The following is a 22,782-nucleotide window of genomic DNA, read 5'->3' as shown; positions in this document are numbered from 1 at the left end:
AATTTTTTAAATATAAAACAATATTTAAAAATTGCTAATATTTCTTATAAAAACAATAGATTTTAATTATTAATTAAAAATAAATTGCATATTAAAAGATATTTTTACGTATATTTAAAATAAAAACACCTTGAATTTGCTAGAGCTAATTCAAATTGACCTCCAAAACGTATAGAAATAATATTAAAAAAACAAGTTGAAAAATTCAGTTACCAATTAACTTATTATTAAAAACAAAAATAATAAAAAAATAATTTTTAATAAAAAAACTTAAATACACTTGAATCAACCAATAAAAGTTACTATATAAATTATACATATCACTAAATTCAACAAATTTATTATTAAAAATATTATTTTTTATTTAATTATACAATAATAAAATAAAAATAATTTTTTATATGAAATATTTGTTAAAAAAATCATGACAAGCATCTTGCACCAAGATAGATGATGGACACCTTTAGATACAATTGTCATTTTAAAACATACTAACAAACAAAAAAATATATTAAACAACGTATTATATATTACAACTCAACTATTTCGTTATAGTTAATTTTAATATAAAGTTGTGAGAAAACACCATTTAATGAATACTTGAAATGTTATTAAAAAATAAAATAAAATAAAATAAAAGGTATATAAATAGTTATTTTATATATATATTTATATTTATATGTATATAATACTTTTAAATCATTTTAAATATCTCTGCTTTTATTTGATTGAAGATTGTCTAAGTAAATGTGAAAAATAAGATTATATTTAATTTTTAAAAAATAGTTTTCAGAAAAATATTTTTTAAATTTTTTTATGTTTATTTGCCATTAAAAAAGTTGGTCAACGAAAAATATTTTTTAATAAAAAAATTAGCTTAATTTTCAGAAAAATATTTTTTAAAACAATTTAAGCGAAAAACATTTTTTGAAAGTTATGAAAAATATAAAAATATAATATTATTTGCTGATTATATTAAATTTAGTCGTCAAACTTTTGATTTCTATATATATATATATATTATTTTAAATATTTAGTTTTTAATTTTATCTCTTAAAATTTAATTTTTATATTAATTTTGGTCCTTATTTTAATAATTATTACTTATTCTTTCCTTATCATTTTTTATTAAAAATTTTTATCTATCAAATTTGATTATTATTGTTTTGATTGTTACTTATTTTATGTGAAATAATTTATGAAATATTAATTATTATTATTTTAATTTTTTCATCTTTTATTTTTTTTTATTTTTTTATTTGATATCTATCATTTTGATTATTATTTATTTTATTTTAAATAATTTATAAATTATATTTTTTTAATTTTATTCTCTTTTAACCTTTTAATTTGTAAGATTTGTTTCTTATTATTTTAATAAACTTGAAAAAAATAAAATATTAATAAGTTATTTTTTAATTTATTTTCTATAATATAATTAAATATTAAAAAATATTTTCTTATTTATTTTTTATTATATTAATAAATATTAATAAATAATTTAATTTTTTTAAATTTAATTTTTTTTTAAAAATTATTTTTGACTATACAAACAAGGCAAGTGATTCAGCACCGTGTAATTGTCCAAATATATTTTCCGCTAGGTCAGGCTTCGACTGGTGGGGTAGCGGTTACCTGCAATGGCTGAGCCTCCAAACCAAACACACCCGAATCCACAACAACCGCTTCACCAGATCGATGCAGACGAGGACGATGACAACGTTAAGCAACTCAAACAATGCTCCTCGCTCTACCTCTCCCTACAGGTATTATATCCCACTATTTTTTTTATATATATAAAAAAAGTTCTAAAACCTTGAACCCAGCGAGGGAGTTTCCATTAGTCACTGATTTGCATAAACCCATTTTTTTTTTCTTATAATTCTCAGGAATGCCTTGTTAATTCAAACAGAAACTGGAAGTCCTGCCAAAAGGGTATGCAATGATTTTATTTTTTTGCTTGATTCTGCACCATTGCTTTTGAAGAAGTGCGTACATATGACGTGCTTGTTAAAATGCTTCACAGAAGTTCATGCTTTGAAGGTTTGTAATGAGAGGATGAAGAATGACACGGGGAAGTGAGATTTCTGTAACTCAGAAGCTTCCATACAGTGACTAAATGACAGCTCACATAAACTCTTGACTTCAGCATTCTTGATTTCAGATTCTCCGGTTGGCAATTTTTGTAATGCAATAGATTGCTGTAAACATTTGAGCTATTCAAAAGAACTAGGGCGTTTGCTTTTCTTTGTTCAAAGTTGTATCACAATTCATGAAACACGTTATTGTGTCCAATAAACAGGGTAATAAGAGATGAGAAATAGTTTTGTGCAGCGGAAATATATAGGCCCTGGGAATCACATATATGAAGTATGCTTATCAGCCTGTGTGCTTGCAAAAGAAGAGGAGAAATAGATAGGGTAGAAGCCAGTTCTGCTAATTAGCATGTTGGCAGTGACCTCGTGAAGTTGGGTTTCTAAGACTTGATTTTGTTGTGATAGTTATAGCATAGAAACTGCAATTACCAGCATGCTTCCTTGATAGTGATCTTAGGGATTGGTGAGCTGTTGGCTCTTATTGAATCAAAAGCATTGCCGAAGTTGGTTGAAATTTCTAATGATGCAAAAGAGAGAAGAACATTTGAATGGCTGCATCCAACTATGTAATTCAGAACTCTCTGTTTCCCTTTTGTACATTATTTAACAGCTAAATTGACTCGTGCAAGGCCTTGTTGCTTCGAGACTAGAGATGCAGATGCTCCTTGGTAATCGAAGCAATGCCTGCTCTTTCATCTCTATTGAAAACTTGCTAATTAAATTTAAAATTTCTCTTGGATCACTGGTCGGTGAAAAGATTGTCACATTGTATCCAATACTGTTGTTTGCATGCTAGTTGGATTCTTCTACGATACAGTACAAGGATGGACTTGGATAAGAAATCAACAATGCAAGTTGATAAATCTATTTTCAACGGTGTAAAAAATCTTTATGACCCTACTCCATTTGACATGTTTAAAGAAATGAACATGCTGTGAGTTGGGGTTGGGCGGTATGCTAGACCCGAGCATGCTGGATCTGATGCTAGTTAAATCTAGATGTTATTGAGTTTGATAATATGTCAAGCCTCAACACGTTGGATCTGGTGCTAGCTAGATTTAGATGCTATTGAGTTTACTAGTATGCCAAGTCTTGGTACACTAGATTTAACAATATACCAAGTCCCTGACATGTCTAAAGGAATGACTATTGTCGCTTGGGCATGTCTTGGGAATGACCATCTTTCTTTGGTAAGCTAAGAGAATGAGGTAATGCTGAGTTTGTTAAATATGTTATACCTAAGATACTTGAACTAGATAGTTAACAAAGCCAAAAATAATGAGTTTAGTAAACATGTTAGGCATAAGGTATTTGAATTTGGTAGTTTGTCAAATTTAAAGTAACAACCATCACATCTAAGAGAATGACCATCCTCTTTTTGTGTGTCCAAGGGAATGAGGTAATGTTGATCTAACAAACATGTCAAACTCAAAGTATTTGGACTTGGTAGTCAGCCAAATATGCTATACCCAAGAGAATGACCCAAGGTAATGTGGGTCCAAGGAAAAGAGGTTTGTTAAATATGTTATACCTAAGATACTTGGACTAGATAGTTAACAAAGTCAAAGATAATATGAGTTTAGTAAACATGTCAGGCCTAAGGTATTTGAATTTGGTAGCTTGCCAAATTTAAAGTAACAACCATCTTCTCTTAGCACACCTAAGAGAATGACCATCCTCTTTTGGCGCGTCTAAGGGAATGAGGTAATGTGGGTCTCACAAACATGTCAGACCTAAGGTATTTGGATTTAGTAGTCAACCAAGTCCAAGACAATGTGAATTTAGAAAATATATAAAATCTAAGGCACTTGATAGTTAGTAAAGTCTAAAGTAACTACCATCCTCTCTTAGCACGTTCAAAGGAATAACATCCTTCCATAGCATGTTTAAAAGAATATAGCACGTTTAAAAGAATGAGGTAAAACATGTTAGACCCAATGTACTTGGACTTGACAATTAGTTAAGTTTAAGACAGTATAAGTCTAGCAAACATGCCATACTTGATGTATTTAGACTTGACAGTTAACCAAGTTTAAGGTAACGATTATTTTTCCATATGCATGCTCAAGTAAATGACCATCCTTCTTTGACATGTTCAAGGAAATGACCAATCTCTCTTGAGTTTAACCTTGAGGAAGAACTCAATCTCTATAAGCTTAGTTATATATGATGTATTAGACCCTAATCTCTCTACACTTTTGGTGTATAAAAGTTCTCCAAAGACTCATTATATTCCCATCAACACATTAATATAGATGTAAGGAAAATTTATTTTTCATTAAATGCTATCAATGTATCATTACACTCCAGATCCTTTTCTTCATAAAATGACAAGGCTTGTGGGCTATAAATATATCATAGAACTTTTAGAAGAAAGGTTTACAATCCTCATTATTTATTGTATATATCATAGTTTTTAGACTTGACGTGATGGTCTGCCCGGTCCAAGTTTTGAGTTTTGACCGGGTCACAAGGTCTCCTGGGTTGATTTTTTTAAAAAAAATCAAAACGATGTCATTTTAGCTAAAAAAAAAGTCGATAGGTTACAACTGAGTTTTTGACCGAGTTTTGTCAAGTCAACCCGTAAGGTCACATCAAGTTTTTTCTTTTTTCTATTTTTTCTTTAATCCTGCTTAGTTCTAGCCCTAGGCTAGGTCCGGTCCCCGGTCCATCTGCAGAGCCAGATCAAGTTTCAAAACTATAGTATATATATTTTTAGAGCATCTTTTTTTTTAAAATATTTTTTTATTTTTTTAAAAAAATAATTATTTAAATATGAGAGAGTTTTCATTTCCATAAAAAGAAACTTTTTATAAATATTAATTACAAACCATTTTAATTTATCAAATATTAAGTATAAAATAAATGAGATTGTTAAGATTATCCACTTCCGTTACTAGACTGATATATTTTGAGGACTTCTTCACAAGTGAAAATTTACTCTTGAATAGAAAAAACGGGAGGACGAATACTAACAATAGAAAGGCAAATGCATCGATTTTACCAGCATTCATATGACAATTGGTAAGCACAACATCACTCAAAGCTCGCCATTATCGTGCTTATAGAAGCTAGCGGCTCCTATTGACTAGTTTTGCAGGCAGAGGGTATTTATTGGCGTACATGAAAGACTTATTCGCTCCATCGAGGAGACACATGACATATCAGCTAGAATATTTTGATAGAATGCTCGTCACAGCTGTATTCTTCTGTCGGAGGCTTCAACCCCTTACCATCCCACAGTCCTCATTGGCAGCACAGAGGAGATTAATCAGCAGGAACAAACTTGATTGAGATGTTGTTGACACAATGGCGTTTGTCAGTTGGAGTCTCGTAACCTCGCCCTTGAAAACGTGACCCAGATCAGATGCCCCCCACAAGCTGAGTTTGTGATCTCAGTCCTCCTCCCATCAGGGTCGGGCTGAAAGTCACCGTTCCTTTTTAAATAAATCGAACGTATACAAGAATTGCCCAAAAGTAAGGCATTTTTCAACAACGTAAAATTTGGTAGTGGATTTATGGAAACCTTCATGGAAAGCAGGCCAACCACAGCCAGAGTTGAATCTGGTAGTGTATTTGTAAAGTGGCGTTCCACAACTGCATATCGCTCGTGTCTAGCCCCTACCTCTTCTTCAACATCATCGTCACAGCATTCACTAGAGCATTACTGCTGTTATCTTCCGGCCATTCACTCACTCTTCATGAATCGGTTATTTTCTCACCAGTAAGTGTTCCTTAACTTCACACTCTTCTTCAAACTTGATACCACAAACCCAGCACTCAGAATCACCAACTCCGCTTCAGGAAACTTTCTGAATTTGTTTGGTATAAATCTTTGGATGGAAACCCAGAAATACAAGGATCAGTTAAGATATCGGTGAAGGGTACTGCCCTTGTAGTTCAGGCACCGGGACCTTTTGCATACGTTGGAGGCACACTGTTTTATTGAGCCATTCCATCTTGGCATTCATGGGTTTGGGTCCGGCCCATGAAAGAGATTCTCAAACCCACTACCCGGCCCATAAAGCAAGTTTTTTCCGAAAAAAATAACATTAAGAATGACGCCATTTTAATCCCAGTTTAAAATCCGAGAAGCCGAGCAATGAGTACCTCCTCCACTGAATTCAAATAAAAGACGGCCAGTCCACGGCGGAGTATCAGTTTCCAAACCGAGCGGAGTTGCTGTGATCACCGTCATAAAATAAAAAAGATAGACAGACAGATGCTCTTGGTTAGTTGAAAGAAGGAAGAAAAGATAATGTCTTCAGGGTTTGGAAAGAAAGCAGGACCAACCCAATCTTCATTATCCGAATCTCCTTTTGGTCCTCCTCAGCCTCCTTTTCCCCATTTTCCTCCCAGGTACTCTCGTGCCTTTTCTATTATTATTTATTTCAACTCATTAATGCTGATCAATTTCAATTTCACTCAACTTCGTAAAATCTCTGCTCAGCTTAAAGTTCTGTGCCCTACGTGATCCTTTGGTGGTTAGAGACAGTTATGAAATTATTGTTATTTTAATCATAGGGTTTCGGAAGCTGTGCGGTCACCGCCGATAACTTATCAAGACCCTTTTCTTGCTACCACTCCTTACCAATCAACCGGGATCCTCAGGTTATAAAAACTCTACTCTTTTTCCTCATTTTCCCAATATATGTCCAGAGGGAAAAAGAAGAAAGAAAGCGTTGCATTTTTTATTTCTTATTAGTGGATTTTGTTTTGGTAATAGGAGGCCGGAAGCTGTTGAAAGATCACGGTCGCCTCCATCCCGTCCGACTACAACCCCTTCTCACCCATCCAGTGAGCCCTCGTTCAATCAGTTTCCTCCTTCTAGATGGGTCAATGAGCAAGGATCCTTGTTTAATGATGCTTCTGCAGTCGCGTCACTTGTTGCTTCACGTAATTCTGGAACTAGTGTAACTGCTAAAGGTGCTAGATTTCAGGACCTGAAGAGGGCCAGATCACCTCCGCCACATTCTATTGATGAAGGCATTGCGAGAAATCCCACTCAAAATTTCATTCCAAGGTAAGGTGTTCTTGTTTTTCTTTTATTTTTACATAAGCATTCTCTAGGCAAATCCAATTAACGGATTAATACTTTGGAATTTGCACCAGGTTTTATTTGACAATTTCCCATTATGTCACTTTGGTTTTCCATTTCATTTCATGAGTATTCCTAGAACTGTTATTAGTTGTCATAGTGCTTTACTGAAGTTTACACCCATTGTGCTTATTTGGAAGTTCCACATTCAGAATTGTCTCTAATCTGGGAGCTTGGAGGCATCTCCTTGGTTCTACAGATTTTATCTCCAGTTACTTTTGCATTGGTCAAATGGAAAAGGTGGGTTAGAGCATGGGGGTAGTGCTCAGCTGAATTTCCAAGCTTCAGGCTCATGACATGGGATGGAACCTTGACTTCTCCATTTTAGAAAGGGAGAGTGGGAGACATTATCTCGCTACAAATGGCTGCAGTATAAAGGGATGCTTGTGTCGTCACTTTTTAATTTTGTATTTTAATTGAAATCACATTTCATTCTCTGTTTTTTTGGGAAAGATTGTACCCTTTTACTCATGTCTCCTTTTTCTCACTTTCTATAAAATTCTAGATCTGTTGTTTTGCTTTTGTGATCTTCCTCAGTTATCATTAGTTGTATTTCAATATATTTTTTTAATTGGTTTGGACAGATTCATGTCTTTTTTAAGAAGTATGTTGCAAGCTTATTGGGAGACTTCTGACTTTTCTTCGTTGCTTGATATGGTAGCCCTTCAGATTTTCATGCTGGCAGTGGGAATCACTCGGTACCACCAAGAACAAGATCACCTCCTTTGGCTTTTGAAAGCAATAAAACAGCTAAGCATGCTAGTCGTCCTTTTGGCCAAGGCCAACAGTAAGTTTGAATTCTTGTGTTGTGTGCACGTGTATGTAGGTGATTGTGTTGGTAGCATGGATGGTCACGGGTGCATTATCAAGAAAATCATGAAAAAAATACTAGGCGATGTCAGAAACGAATTTAATCGCTCATCTCGTGACTCATGCTTAGATGGTGCTTGTTTATCAAAACTATGTTTTTGTTTTTAGGTTTGGATGCATCCTTTATGTCTTTTATGGATGCTCATTATTGGTGAACTATTATAAAGATCATATCTTGATATTGTTACAGCCAGCTGCTTCATTGATATGCATGGTTGTGCCTTCTTGGTTGGTGTAGGACACATGACAATAGGTTTTTATGTACTGTATTGCTGACTTTCCTCGAGTTATCTCTTTGAAAGTGATTCAGTTAATTGTTGTACAGGCCTACTTTGCCTCCATCTGCATGGGATGATCAGCCCAAGTTGCCAGGAAATTACCCTGACTTGCTGGCTCACCAAGACCCGTCAACCCTATCTTATGCAGGCTCTCACGATTCTATCCATGCCTCAAAGAGAACTAGGTCACCGCCTGTTTTACCAGCTACTGAAGTTCCACATAATAACAATCTTCCTGTTCAAAAGGAATATAAAAGGTGATTCACAAATGTAATAGTTCACATCAGTTTTCCTAGGACCGTATATCTGGTAGCAGTATTGAGAGAGCTGCTTGGAGTTGGATTTTTGAGTTAGAATCTGTCTGTTGATTCTTCTATTTGTGAACCTCAAGTGTGCTTTTGAATACTACTTCGAATTTAAATGTAAGAAACTTTAGAATGACAAAGCAATATCATGCTTTTTTCTTGACCACTGTTTTCTGCCAGCATTTTCATATGAGAAACGACAGCTTTTAATAACTTCAGGAATTCAAGAGTGTAGTGGGTAAGATAATGATATAATCTTGCTATTCTTTTGTACTTAAAGTAGACACTTTGCTAGACAAACTTTAGATATTCAGCAAGTTTATCAATGTTGCAAATGCCAATCTAATGATCTATGTAGTGATTAAATAGGAAACTGATTTTCACTCATGGATGCATCAAGCTCTCTCTTCTCACTGGCTGTTAGTCGTATCTTTCTCCTTTCCACACCTCTATAAGCTGATTGTGCGCCTCCTTTGCCAGGACTTCTGTGTCTCCTCCTAGGTTAGGTAGTAGGTCAAATGCTATTTTCAGCACCTCAAATTCTCAAATTCCTCAAAGGAATTTTCCGTCTGTAAATGCTACTGTTGATGCCGCTCCCACCAAGACCACCAGCTTTGCTATGTCAAAAAGAACAAGATCATCACCCTTCCCTTTAGCTGATAAAGTCTCTCTGGAAAACTCATATTCCACCCAAGATGATGCAGAAAGGTAAAACTCAGTGCATTGATTTCCATTAATGGTTAAAACTATTTCATCCATCATCAATCTAGCTGAACAATTCTTGTCACATGCACTTTTCAGAGAGATACAAGCAAAGGCAAAGCGGTTAGCTCGATTCAAGGCAGAATTAAGTGATGATTTTGAAAATAGCCGAGATGCTGCTGACCAGAAGATTTCTGCAAGTGGACGTGAGCAGGCTGTCATTGGAAGGCAAAATTTTTATGGTGGTCACTCTATTGAATCAGCAGGGGATTTAAGCAACAGCAATATTTCACCAGAGTTTGATGGGTCCGAAACACCCACCATTATTGTTGGGTTATGTCCGGATATGTGTCCTGGTATCCCTCTTAACTGCTTGACTTAGGAGTAATCTTGTTAATATTATGACATTCAGATGCAACCTCTTACGTCATGAGATTATTTTTCTTTGCCGTAATTCAGTCTTCACACTGTTTAGGTTTCTTCATCATTTCCTGGTGAGGAGAAACTTCAATTCTGACAATTAAAAAAAGTTGTTTATATCTCATACTAAATTTTTTCTGTCATTTAATCTCCTGTCATCTGGAACAAGTTATCTGGCTTCTGTTTTATGAGAGCATCTGAAATTTCCGTGCTTTTGATGTGGCATAAAATCTTGATTTTCCAGAGTCAGAAAGGGCAGAAAGAGAAAGGAAAGGGGATCTTGACCATTATGAGCGCTTGGATGGAGAGAGAAATCAAACCAACAAATTTCTTGCTGTTAAGAAGGTAGTCCTATCTCAACTTTTAATTTGTCTATTTGCAGCATTTCAGAAGCTACTTTTTGTTGGCTCATTATTTATAGATTAATTATGATAATTGTGTTCCACAGTATAATAGGATGGCAGAGAGGGAAGCAAACTTCATACGTCCCTTGCCAATCCTGCAGAAGACTATTGATTATTTGATCAATTTGCTCGATCGGCCTTATGATGATAACTTTCTTGGCATGTATAACTTCTTATGGGATAGGATGCGAGCAATCCGAATGGACCTCAGGATGCAGCACATTTTTAGCCAAGAGTCTATAACTATGCTGGAGCAAATGGTTTGTCATTGTTCTCTTTTTTTTCTCAGTATTGAAATTATTTAGCACTTCATCTTCTGAAGAAACAAAAGCGTCAACTGTGGATGATGCTTAATTCTTGCAACTTGATTTGGTAAATTTTCCCAGTTCCATACTGGAGGATGGAAATCAGCACTTGTTATATGTATATTTTTTTAGCATGGAATTATGATGGGAGTTACATCCAGCAAATGACTTTTTCTTTGAATTAATATTAGTTTCTTCATAGTGATCCTACATTTGATGTAAGAGTATCATTATTAAGGGGAATGATCCTTTACATGATCATGGTCTAGTGACTCTATCCCTCAGATCTCTCTTGCAGAAATGATGAGCTTGTCTCTTTGCATTCTCTTTTCAATCTGTATTATTTCAAGTGCGAGGATATAGACACAAACACATTCTCTGTCTTGCAAACACACACATGCACAGAAGCAATGCATTATTTTTTCAGAAGATGGTTTGGTATATCATTTTCTGGCTGTCAGCACCACCTTAAAATTGAATGGCATGCATCTACCGTTTCCTCAATTTCACCCTTTAATCTTTGCCATATTAATTCATCCGTGTCTCCGCTTCAATTTGTAGTCTGTTTTGTGTATTGGGCAATGTGCATCAGCTGGATGATAATGCCAGCAATGATCTTATTTTTCCCAAGACTAAATGTATTGCTATTGCTGTGGATGTCAGATAAGGCTTCATATAATTGCCATGCATGAGTTATGCAAATACAAAACAGGAGAGGGGTCAATTGAGGGATTTGATGCGCACCTTAACATTGAACAGATGAACAAAACTTCAGTTGAACTTTTTCAAATGTATGATGACCACCGGAAGAAAGGGATTAATGTGCCAACAGAAAAAGAATTTCGTGGTTATTATGCACTTCTCAAACTAGATAAGCATCCTGGATATAAAGTAAGTCATCTGCAGTGGTGACTTGGTTTTACAGATTTATATAGACTTCTCTGTGAAAATAAGCAATTTCTGCTAGGTTGAACCTGCAGAACTCTCACTGGATCTTGCAAAGATGACACCAGAGATAAGGCAAACCCCAGAAGTGCTTTTTGCTCGTAATGTAGCAAGGTAGTTAGTTCCCCTTGATTTAGTTTTTAGGTTAAAGAATTATACTTCTGATAAGTGGATCAGTTTGCTTCTCCAGGGCTTGTAGAACAGGTAACTTTATTGCCTTTTTTCGGCTTGCAAGGAAAGCAAGTTACCTTCAAGCATGCTTAATGCATGCTCACTTTGCAAAGGTACAAGTCATTGTTGCTTCTTTTTTTTTTCCCTTTTGTTTTCGCATAAGAGTAGAGATTTACATTGGCTTTCTTGACTGCATAATGCAAATCTGTTTATAAGCCACAGGGTATTTAGTTTTTAACATAACACACACCAATCTTTCCTGTTCTGTTGTGCTGTAGAGTTAACTACTCGTATATTTGGATGTAAGTGCTGGCTTTGTCAATGTACTTAAACATGTGTACATATTTTAAAATCTTTTCTTTTCAAATAAATTGTTGCTAATTCATGAGACTTATGCTCAATGTGCTCATTTTCCTTATTGCCAAATGTCACTTGTTTGTATTCTTTATTTGTTCCCATTATTTGTTTTCTTCCTGAAAAAGGGAGAAAAAAAAAACCCAGATTTCCTAGGAAGAAAATATGTTGAGATATTAGTTTACGATAGTGTTTGGGATTGTGGTATCAGTTGTTGTTCAAAGTGTTTCTTGCTTGAAAATACATCAAAATAATTTTTTTCCATTTTTTAAAATTCATTTTTGATATTAGCACATCAAAATGATCCAAAATAATAATAATAATAATAATAATAATAATAATAATAATAATAATAATTTGAAGCAAAGCAAAAATTAAATTTTTTTCAAAAGCACTTTCTGAATGCAAAAAAACACACTTTATCTAAGTCTAACTGCTATAATCGATTGATTACCTATAACCTTCATGAGATGACTCTCAAGAGGATAACACTTGCATAGGGTTGGTCATTTAAGTGTCGTTTGGGTGTTAATAAAAGCATTCACCTCTTATACTGCTTGAATTTCAGATTCATTTGCATGAGCATGATTGCACATAACACGGATGTGTTTTTTCATAATGTTGTCTCATGTGTTATGTTTTTTTGGTCAGTTACGAACCCAGGCACTTGCTTCTTTGCATTCTGGTCTACAAAATAACCAAGGTCTCCCTGTTGGCCTTATTGCCAAGTGGCTTGCAATGGAGGTATCTTTTTTCCTTCACTTGATGAGAGTTACTTTCTTTTGTTTATTCTTTGCACATGAAGATCCTATCTGTCTTCCATTTGTACTTGGATGATTGGAATCAGGAAGTAGAAAAACTTCTGGAGTATCATGGCTTTGCCATAAGGGAATTTGAAGAACCATATATGGTGAAGGATGGCCTGTTTCTCAATGCTGACAAGGATTACCCAATCAAGTGCTCAAACCTTGTTCATATGAAAAAATCAAAAAGGATTGTTGATGATGTTTCACCACCTTCTCAGAGGGTAACATTGCCTGATGCAGCAGCTAAAGAGATACAGCCTCTTATGATCTACAAGCGTGAAACAAAGGCTGTTCCTTCTGCTTTTGTGGATGCAAAGAGTTTTGCCAGTGAAATTGATGAAGAAATTCCTGACTTTGAAGTTGTTGCATCCCCAAGTATTGGAGCACAGGTGGATCCAATGAACGAAGAGCCTTTGGTTAACCAAATGAGTCAAGATGATCATCAGGGAGCTAGTGCCTATATCTTTCCATGGGGTGAATCCTGGGCTCATAGCTCCCCTGAAGCTCTGCCAGCTAAGCTTGGAATTGTGGAGAAGCCAAACCACGATGCTCTTTTCATAGTCTCTCCTAAGAGAAAGATGCCTTCTAGCATGGAAGAAATGTCGTTACCAATTATGTCAAGAACAGGTTTGCTAGAGAGATCCCCGAGTGAAAAATATGGTTATAACTGGGAGAACTCAACTTCCCAGATTGTGGCTATTAATGAATCAAGAGATGAAGAACCTTTTGATATAAATCAAGCAAGTGAAAATGATGAGGTTATGGAAAGTAATGAAGATGAAGAAATTGCTCAGGCAAAACTTAAGTTGATTCTAAGGTCGGTCACATGTTCAGCTGTTTAGCTGTAATTTTGGGGTTTGTCCACTGCATTCTTACTGTTGTTGCATTTGTCTCCAACCAGGTTATGGAGGCGGCGATCTTTAAAGCGAAGGGAGTTGCGTGAGCAAAGGCAAATGGCAGCAAATGCTGCACTAAGTTCGTTGTCATTGGGACCACCAATTCGACAGGCCAGAGATGTGAGTTTTTCATTTCATATATTTCATTTTTATATACCACTTCCTTTTATGCATCTCAAATTGAATTTCTTTATGGCGATTTATTCAATAATATAGTCAGAAAACTTTCCCTCTATTATCCTGTTTAATGGTTTATCACCTGCAAGCAATCTCTTTTGGGTGATTTCTATTTTTTTTTTACTCTCCTTTTCTTCCAATGTAGCAATCTATCACTGCTACTGTATTTGACATCAATCATGTCATGAGGGAGAGGTATGAAAAACATGAACAATCATGGTCAAGGCTGAATGTTTCAGATGAGATCGCAGATGTTCTTATCAGAAGATACCCAGATGCCAAATGTCTCTGCTGGAAAATTATTTTATGTTCTCAGATCAACAACCAGGGAGACAGACTTGGGCAGAGATGCCAGGTTATGCAAGGGGCAGCTGACTCATGGGTGTTTTCAAAGCTCATGCCTTCTGCAAAAGATAATGATGATTGTGATCTGCTTATTTCATCTCCTGGCCTGGCAATATGGAGAAAATGGCTTCCAAGTCAATCTGGTAATCACGTAAACTGCTGCCTGGCAGTTGTTAAGGATTTTAAATTTGACAATTTGAATGAGAAAGTAGATGGAGAAGTAGATGGAGCAAGTGCGGTTATCTTCCTTGTATCTGAAAGCATCCCATGGAATATTCAAAAAATCCAACTTCGTAAACTTCTAGCATACATCCCTTCCGGTTCCAAATTGCCCCTTCTTGTCTTAAGTGGTTCAAATTATGAAGAGGATGCGGATCTTTCTTCTATTATAGTCAATGAACTGGGCCTTCTGGATATTGACAAATCACAGATTAGTAGTTTTTCAATTGTTTTCCTTACTGAAGACAAACAAGTGGAAATGTGGGATGGATTTTTCAGTGACATGCGATTAAGGGAAGGACTACGGTGGTTGGCAAATGAATCACCAAGACAACCTGATGTTCACTGTGTAAAAACACGGGATTTGGTTCTAACCCATTTAAATCCTTTGTTGGATGTCCTTGAAAACATGAGGGATAATGAGGTAAGTCCAAACCATTGTATCTCAGCCTTCAATGAAGCCTTGGATTGGTCTCTGGGAGAAATTGCTGCTGCTGCCAAATCAAATCCTACCAATTGGCCTTGTCCTGAGATTGCCTTGCTGGAGAATTGCTGCGATGAGCTATTGGTGATGAACTGGTACTTGCCAAGCATAGGTTGGAGCTTGGCAGAAAGAATTGAACCCTTTTTAAGTGCAATAAGGGACTGTAAACTTCCTAATTTTCCTGATACCATACCTTGGTTGAATAAAGGTGCAAATACGTTCAATGAGATTGAAGACCTGAGATCTCAGCTTGAGAATTGCTTTGTGACATACCTGACTGAGTTAAGTGGGATGATGGGTATTCTTTTAGCTTCAAAAGAGGCATATGTAATGCTACAAAGAAGTGCTCGACTTGAGCTTCATGACTCAAGCTACTATATAGTTCCCAAGTGGATTATGATTTTTAGACGGATTTTTAATTGGCGATTAACGAGTTTATCCAGTGGAGCTTTCTCGTCAGCCTTCATTTTAAGATGTCATGATGTTGATGCAGCTTCAAGAATTCCCTATGAGCTGCAGCTTGAAGGAGGGAGATCTTTACCTTATCTAATTGAACCTACCCTTGATGAAGTAATTGATGCTGGCTGCAGCCTCTTTATGTCAGGAAGGTATCAAGGACACACACAAACTTTTCAGCCTCTACCAAGGACAATTTCAAATGGTGATGTTTGTAAGGACACTAACACGAGTGACTTGGTGGATAACCAAAGAACTTCAGCACAAAATGGCAATTTGTGTGAGACAGAGAACATTGATCCTGTAAGTAATCAATTAAACACTACTGGTAGTGCTGAGGTTGTGTTTTCCAGGAAAGTAACCAAAGAAGCTGACAAATTAAGCAAGTTGTTGGAGCAGTGTAACGTAGTGCAAAATTCAATAGGTGAGAAGCTTTCCGTTTATTTCTGATATTAGGCAACGAATTTGGTTTCCCTGAACATATCCTTGATTTTAAAAGGAGGGGAGGGTCTTGTATCCCTAGTTCTGTACTATACTTGCGAATTGCCGTGTATTTGTGAAAGATAGTAGTAGATAGTAGTGAAGAGCTCTGTTTAACTGCTCAATTGCACTTGTGACGATATGTGTTGTTTTCCTCTTTGACAGGAAAAAAGAAAGGTTTTGCAATATTTGAACTTGTTCTAAATACAAGACTAACATTTAGTAACTCACCTTTCATTTTCTATCACGACAAACGCCTTTTTGTTATTTAAACTCTTCCAGCTACTTATGCAAGAGTTCTGTTTTGCCATTTTGGATTTGGACTTCGTTTCTTTTTGGCTCATTCTTTCCTCACCAATGTCAGTTTTAAATCTGAAAACCCCGTCCACTCTCCGCCACTTTTGTTCCTGGATTGCCAGGGACCATCAGATGGCAAAATTACCTTTCATTTTCTTTTTCCTACGTTATTGTGATTTGTTAGCTCAACCGATAAACCAGGCATGCACAATCATGCACAATTAAGAACAAGTTGCCATCAAGTGATTCGTTGCCACCCACTACCTCAAGCTCCAGCAATGGCATGCCAACATCAATCCATTCTTTCTCCAAAAGGTTAAGGCGCGGGGACCAATATGGGCTTCAAACCCTTGTCACTTACTGAAGAAACAATGACACAAGCACGAGGTCAAACCCTACGAAAACAACCCCTTACCTCGGAACATTAATGGATCTGCAGCTAATCCAATGTCATTGCAGGACCTTCAACACAGTGACAACATTAAATCATTCAAATAATTGACCGATGTCTGTTGAGAACAAGATTTCACCGGATCTGTTTATTGCATGTCAGCATGAACCATACGAATCAAACACACAGTAGATGCAATAACGATAAAGACATCATGGAGTAAGTGCATTATACAATTTACTTCATTATCTTTATAAGTCTACTGTTCACAGAGATATCGAGTAGGTGTGGGTTACAATTGACATCCAGAAAATCAAAATTGCAGGAGGTTGAGGCGTTGAGTTTACCACTGACATCCAGAAAACAAGCCAGAAACCTAATGAAATTTTTGCTTTCTTGAGACGAGTTATCAGTTCTGAACATCCCGGAATCTTGTATTTCCAACTCCCTTTAAGCTTGGATTACCGGGGGCAAAGCTACAAAAAAGTGGAGAGTATTTTTTACCTCGCAAAGTCGTGTGTAATTAGTAACAGTGTTTTAGTAACATTAGCAATAGCTTGCAGCCTGGAGATCTTTGAGCATGCAGAAAAAGTTGCCTTCAATTTTGGCAGAAGGCGCCACTAACCCCCATCCTACACAAGCCAAAAGAAAGATTATTGAGACTTCAAGGGAATAGATTCTTTAAAACCAAATTTGAGGCAAAAGAGGAAACATGCACTGCATCGAATGTATGAAACAAATAAAACTACATAAAAATGAAATGAATGTGAAGCCGCTTTTTGGAAGCAATTTGATTGGATTATTATTGTAAACAAAGAAACATCACCAAGTCAATAATATAGATACGACTCAATAGCATAAGCTGATCAGGAGACCCACCAATTCCCAGGGCTGAGATGGAGATGGAACAACAATAGCCGGGCTTCGATTCATGGAAAGTTGCAGATCTGTGAATTCACTTCTTATTGAACGGTATATTTCTGATCCAGAGGCAGCAGAGCTGTCAGAAGATCCTCTTCCTGTCCTTGAACTTGTGGGATTCCTATTAGCTCCAGTGGTTCCATCTGTGTCACCAGAACCTGACTGTATCGATAAGAATAGAGATCAGGAAATCATCAGCCAGTGACAGGTGCCTTGTAAAAATAATTCAACTGCAACTTTGAGATCTATGAGAGGCCCAGATATAACATTACCAAGATTCCAAGGCTTATTTGTTTAAATTTACCAAAAGACAAGCACAGCACCAATTATTAAATCTTAACCCAAACACATCAACAGTACACCCCAAACACAATAAGTTGCATTTTCAGGTGGTACAGAGCTTATTCTTCAAAACTGAATGTTTCCAATATAAAGACAAATCTCTCAAGTACAAAATACCAACACTAACACTAATAGAGATTAATATAAAATGAAAACATGAGATTCGACCTAGAGCATTGGAAAAAGATGTATGCATTGAAAACTGCAAAGCCAGAGGATTGTTTTTTTTTTTTCTAATCACACTCACATTAGATAAGCCCTTGATGTGAACAATAATGATCGTAATATCATCTGTCCTGTTTTCATGTTCCAACCATATTTTGTATGACTCCCCAGCAATGGCTGCACAAGCATCTCGGGAATCTGTGTATCTTGCCACCTATCAATAGAAAGACTGTAAAATTACTAAGGAGAGGAACAACAGAAATGAGAGGAACGAAAAACAGAGATAAAAATGTCCACAAACAACTTGAATAGAATTCCCTCATGGAAGAAAGTGATGATCTTCAAAACTCTGATGGAATCCCATAAATCCCCCCTCTTTTTTCAATGGTATGAATTGATTTTTGACATGATTTCAGTGGACATCAAATTTATGCCAAAAGATGATAGTGAATCAACATACAGGCACATACCACCCCCAGTGGCTTACAGCAAGTGGCATGCTATTTTTTCACTTTCACAACAAAGAACATCACATTAAGTCCAGTTACTTGCAATAGAATTTTATATAACAATTAATTAAATTTTGGTTGCTTGTTTTAAAAATTCTCAAACTTAGCAATAGCTATGCTTTTACCTTATCAAGAAATCATTTCTCCGTTGCTGAATTTAATTTCAATGAAAGGAAAAAAATAAAAATGAATACAGCTCATTTTTAAGAAGATTACACATTTTAGTAGAACATGCAGTTAACATCCACATGCTTCTTTATCATTTCAAGAAGTTATTAAATAAATACAGTAATTTTCAGCTCCAATCAAGTGTCTAACCATGTCTCAATATAACTGCTTTGCAATTTCTAGTGGAAAAGAACATTCTAGTAGATTAAATTTACCCACGAGCAACTTAGAAATGTTACTAATAATTCATCTATAGCAACACATGATGGCATGGTTTGATAAACTAGGCCAATCAACCCTTATTTGGCACTGCAGTGAGGGGCAATTCCAAACACATGTCTATCAATAGTTCTGAGAAAAAACTTGTGAAGAAATGCTATTTTCATGACTGTATTTCAATGAATTTTAATGAAAATAAAAAAAGGCAGATTCGTTTAGTCTATTTTGATTAATTTCTTTGATACGAAGGCACTCTTTCCTAAATCAAATCAGAAAGTCTGGCTGCAAATCAAACTTGATAGTTAATACTGACATAAATATATGTACACCTTCGTTTACATTGCACTTCTTCTTTCCATGCAATTATGAACTTTCATGAAAAAACAAACCTATCGTTATTACCAGACAACCAAAAGCAGCGAGCAATCAGAGGCCTAACTATACAAAGGCAATCAAAAAGTAACCACTAAATCATAAATGCAACACATGGAAAAGAGAAATACAAAGGGGTCATAATGCCATACCATATCTACAACAGTTTGGCTGGAAAGGAACTCAAAAACTCCATCACTCGCAACAACAAAAAACAAATGATTAGGAGTAAGGCGAACCATAGACACCTCTGGAACAGAAATAACACCAATTTTCTCAGCTGTACTATCCCCTACACTCCTTGTAAATGCTGTTCCTGGATACATCCCGTTTTGCACCCACAATCTTGGAGGATCACCCCCTTGACTTTCCTCATCACCCCACGCTTGTATATCTGGATCCTTAAGTCCTTCCACTTGATCAACACTCAGTACCCTAGCACCACAAAGCTTAACTCTTTCATACTCGTCTTTCCTAAACGGTGTTTGATCACTAGACAAATTCTCTGCTACAATCCTATTCCCATTCTTAACAGCAATCACTGCTCTCGAATCACCTACATTAGCAACATAAATTGCATCTCCAATAACAAGAACTGTTATTGCTGTTGTACCACTCATTGAATCATCAATCTCACTACTATGTAACTCATAGTTTGTCATTAAGAATGCTGAATTATAAGCTTTAACAGGGTCATCCAACAACGTGGGATCATTTGCTAATATCTCAGCTAACCTATTCTTAACAAACCTGGAACATTCAGTACCAAAATGACCATGCCCATCAAACACCCCAAAGAAATGTACATTTGGGTTACCTTGAATTTGGGTTCTAATGCAGAAACTATCCTGGTTTTCCTTATCTGGCGAGTCAGGATAGTAACCTCTCTGTGTTAAGACAGAATACTGCAATTCATAGTTTTGTGAAGGGACAGGAACAATCTCTAGTGATCTTTGTGTAAGTATATGCTTGTTGGTAGCATTCCTACATGAACCCATTTCACCGTATCCCCCTGAATCACTATCTGTTGACGATGGGTACCTGCTACAACACTTGCCATTAACACAACCCATGTTTCATATGAGCAAACAGAGAGCTAAAGAGAGCAAATTTTGAACCGCACGCTTAATATTTGCAAGAGGTCCAAAGAGAAAAAATTAATACGGGCCTACAAATTGCATCCCCGCAAATTATGGTGGAAATATTGAAATGGGTATCTTATGAATTCAACAATGAAGCAGTGGAATGAGTAATTTTGTGGGAGAGCCATGTTCTTGACAAAGGAAATTGAGAAACAAACCCTAAATGGAAAAGGCAAACGAAATGTCTCCAAAACCTCTCGGTGTTTAAAGAGGAAATTAGGCTCTCAAAATGACGATTAATGATTCCAATCTGGGTTATACCCAAGAAAACGTTTTACAAAAGAATTAGAATAAACCTCCAAAGAAAGGAATTTTTAGTTGAAAGAAGAAGTAACAGAAATACTAAAGCAGCCTGAGCCCTAAGCAGAAGCAAAAGTTGAAAACCTTTTCTAGTCTACCTATTATCATCCGGTGACGGTGGGGGGTTCAAGAGAAGGAGAAATGTAGCTGTTTTGGGGCACAAGATCGCTGCTCAAGAACATGAAAGAACCAAGGCATAGTAATGTTAAAGACAGTATAAAATATAAAGGAAAAAACTTGAAATATAGAGAGAGAGAGAAGAAAGGGGACAGTGAAAATGTAGGGTTTGATGATGACGCAAATGAGAGAGAGAAGGAGAGAGGTTGTGTGCATGGATGGATTTTCTTTTCTTCTATGCACAGACAAAAGTTCATCTTCCAAGAAAACAGCTCTCCACACAGACAGTAAAGAGAGAAAAACAAAGGCCACTTCTTTTTAGAACATAAAAAAATTGTTTTCTTTAAATGAAGCCCCAATCGATGTTTTGGATTATCGAGATTTAGACACGATTTGTTTTATGGGAATTTTTAAAAGTATATTTAATTTTAAAAAATTAAACTGAAATTTTTAGTATTTTTTATTTTTAATATATGAATATTAAAAATAAAAAATTATTAGTAAAATTTTAATATATGAATATTAAAAATTAAAAATTATTAGTAAATTATTTTTTTACAAGAAACCTTTATCTTTAAATACATTTTTGTGTTTGAAATTGTATTTAGATTCATTTTAAAAATATATTTAACTTAAAAAATATTAAATTATTATTTTTTAGTATTTTTGTGGTTTTAATATGCTGTTATCAAAATAAAAAAATCTTAATTTTTTTTATGCATTTTTAAACTAAAAACTTTTAAAAAATAACTTACATTACAATACTAAACATATACTATTTAATTGATAATGTGATTTGAAGTTATTTAAAAAAATACTTTTTAATTAAAAATACATTATAATTATGTTTTTTTAAAAAATTTTTAGGAAAGTTTTACTCCGTTTTACACTTTCCTATGTTATTTTATAAATTATAAAAAATTTATGAAATTTGTATGTATATAACACTTTTAATAAAAAAAAATTAATATAAATTTTTTATTATATATCATTTTTTTATTTTAAAGATTAAAGAACTCCTAATGCAAAAAAGTTTCCATTATCTAAATGTTTGATAACAGTTGTTATTGAAACTACTTCCTTTTCTTTTTCTTTTTCTTATGAAAAAGTAATTGTTAATGCCTTATATATATCTTAACCCAATTAAAAGGCACCTTTCTTCTTATCAAAATATATATTTTAGCTATTAAAACTTGCAAATTCATTCATATAAAAGCATATAAATATTCTAATTAAAATAACACCTCTTCTTCTCATCATCCATTTATTCTTATAATAAAAAAAAATCTTTATAAATTCACAACATGAGTTCATTTATGTAAATTAGTAATGGCATATAAAGTTGTAATAGCTACAATCAATTGAAGTTCAAAAATTAAAAATACATGAAATATAGGAAAAAATAGCTATTAAAATATTAAAGTTGAGCTAGTAAAAACAAGTTATTTTACGTATGTGATGATATGTTGTGTGACAACTTTCATTGGCAGAGGTGCAAACTTATAAATGAAATTGAATTAATTACAAAAAAGTTTATATATATTAATGATATTAAGCTTATACTAAATAAAATAAAGAGAATGAAATATAAGTCATGTCAAGTCTAGGCCAAGAATCATAATGTGGAGGTTAGCTTTGCAAGTATGAAGTTGATAAAAGTTAGCGTTACAAATATAAAGTTGATGGTGGTAGCTAATTTAGTATGTGAAATGCTATGTTTATATCTATATGGAGGTTAGCTTTGCAAGTATGAAGTTGATGAAGGTTAGCATTACAAATATAAAGTTGATGGTGATAGCTAATTTAGTATGTGAAATGCTATGTCTATATCTATTGTAATGTTTATGTCAAATAAATGATATTAATATATAGAATAAATTTAGATATAAATATTGCATTAATATTAAAAAAATATTAACACCAAGAAAACGTTAACATTAACATCAAGACAACATTAATAGTAAAAAATCAACAATACAACATGTTTTAAAAGTTGTATACATCAAGGCAACATTAATATTAATACAT

The 22,782-nt window shown here is 34.8% G+C and overlaps 2 protein-coding genes across 2 annotated transcripts; one reads left to right on the top strand and one right to left on the bottom strand.

Moving 5' to 3' along the window:
- The first annotated feature begins 6,079 nt into the window (after positions 1–6,079).
- Positions 6,080–16,039, top strand: SAC3B (SAC3/GANP/Nin1/mts3/eIF-3 p25 family). Its single transcript, XM_011012513.1, has 16 exons — positions 6,080–6,455; positions 6,621–6,707; positions 6,823–7,119; positions 7,856–7,981; positions 8,390–8,599; positions 9,128–9,355; positions 9,449–9,705; positions 10,014–10,114; positions 10,218–10,433; positions 11,142–11,369; positions 11,446–11,537; positions 11,614–11,707; positions 12,600–12,692; positions 12,796–13,571; positions 13,656–13,770; positions 13,973–16,039. Exons 1-16 carry the CDS (start codon positions 6,355–6,357, stop codon positions 15,779–15,781), a joined length of 4,830 nt encoding a protein of 1,609 aa, XP_011010815.1. The 5' UTR covers positions 6,080–6,354; the 3' UTR covers positions 15,782–16,039.
- A 658-nt stretch (positions 16,040–16,697) lies between these two features.
- Positions 16,698–21,066, bottom strand: LOC105115584 (probable protein phosphatase 2C 35). Its single transcript, XM_011012514.1, has 4 exons — positions 19,348–21,066; positions 18,010–18,141; positions 17,379–17,582; positions 16,698–17,131 (listed from the first exon to the last, which is right to left on the bottom strand). Exons 1-4 carry the CDS (start codon positions 20,266–20,268, stop codon positions 17,120–17,122), a joined length of 1,269 nt encoding a protein of 422 aa, XP_011010816.1. The 5' UTR covers positions 20,269–21,066; the 3' UTR covers positions 16,698–17,119.
- Between the last annotated feature and the right edge of the window lie 1,716 nt (positions 21,067–22,782).

This window comes from Populus euphratica, unplaced genomic scaffold (assembly GCF_000495115.2).
Source record: "Populus euphratica unplaced genomic scaffold, PopEup_1.0 scaffold728.1, whole genome shotgun sequence".
Lineage (NCBI taxonomy): Eukaryota > Viridiplantae > Streptophyta > Magnoliopsida > Malpighiales > Salicaceae > Populus > Populus euphratica.
The sequence above is the reverse complement of the archived record's forward strand: the minus strand, read 5'-3'. Positions and strand labels throughout refer to the sequence as shown.

Coding starts and splice junctions, on each gene's coding strand:
- SAC3B (XM_011012513.1), top strand. CDS start 6,355: ATGTCTTCAGGGTTTGGAAAGAAAGCAGGACCAACCCAATCTTCATTA. Junction 6,456..6,620: donor TTTCCCCATTTTCCTCCCAG/GTACTCTCGTGC, acceptor TTTTAATCATAG/GGTTTCGGAAGCTGTGCGGT. Junction 8,600..9,127: donor GTTCAAAAGGAATATAAAAG/GTGATTCACAAA, acceptor CTCCTTTGCCAG/GACTTCTGTGTCTCCTCCTA.
- LOC105115584 (XM_011012514.1), bottom strand. CDS start 20,268: ATGGGTTGTGTTAATGGCAAGTGTTGTAGCAGGTACCCATCGTCAACA. Junction 18,142..19,347: donor GCCAAACTGTTGTAGATATG/GTATGGCATTAT, acceptor TTCTATTGATAG/GTGGCAAGATACACAGATTC. Junction 17,583..18,009: donor ACATCAAGGGCTTATCTAAT/GTGAGTGTGATT, acceptor TTATCGATACAG/TCAGGTTCTGGTGACACAGA.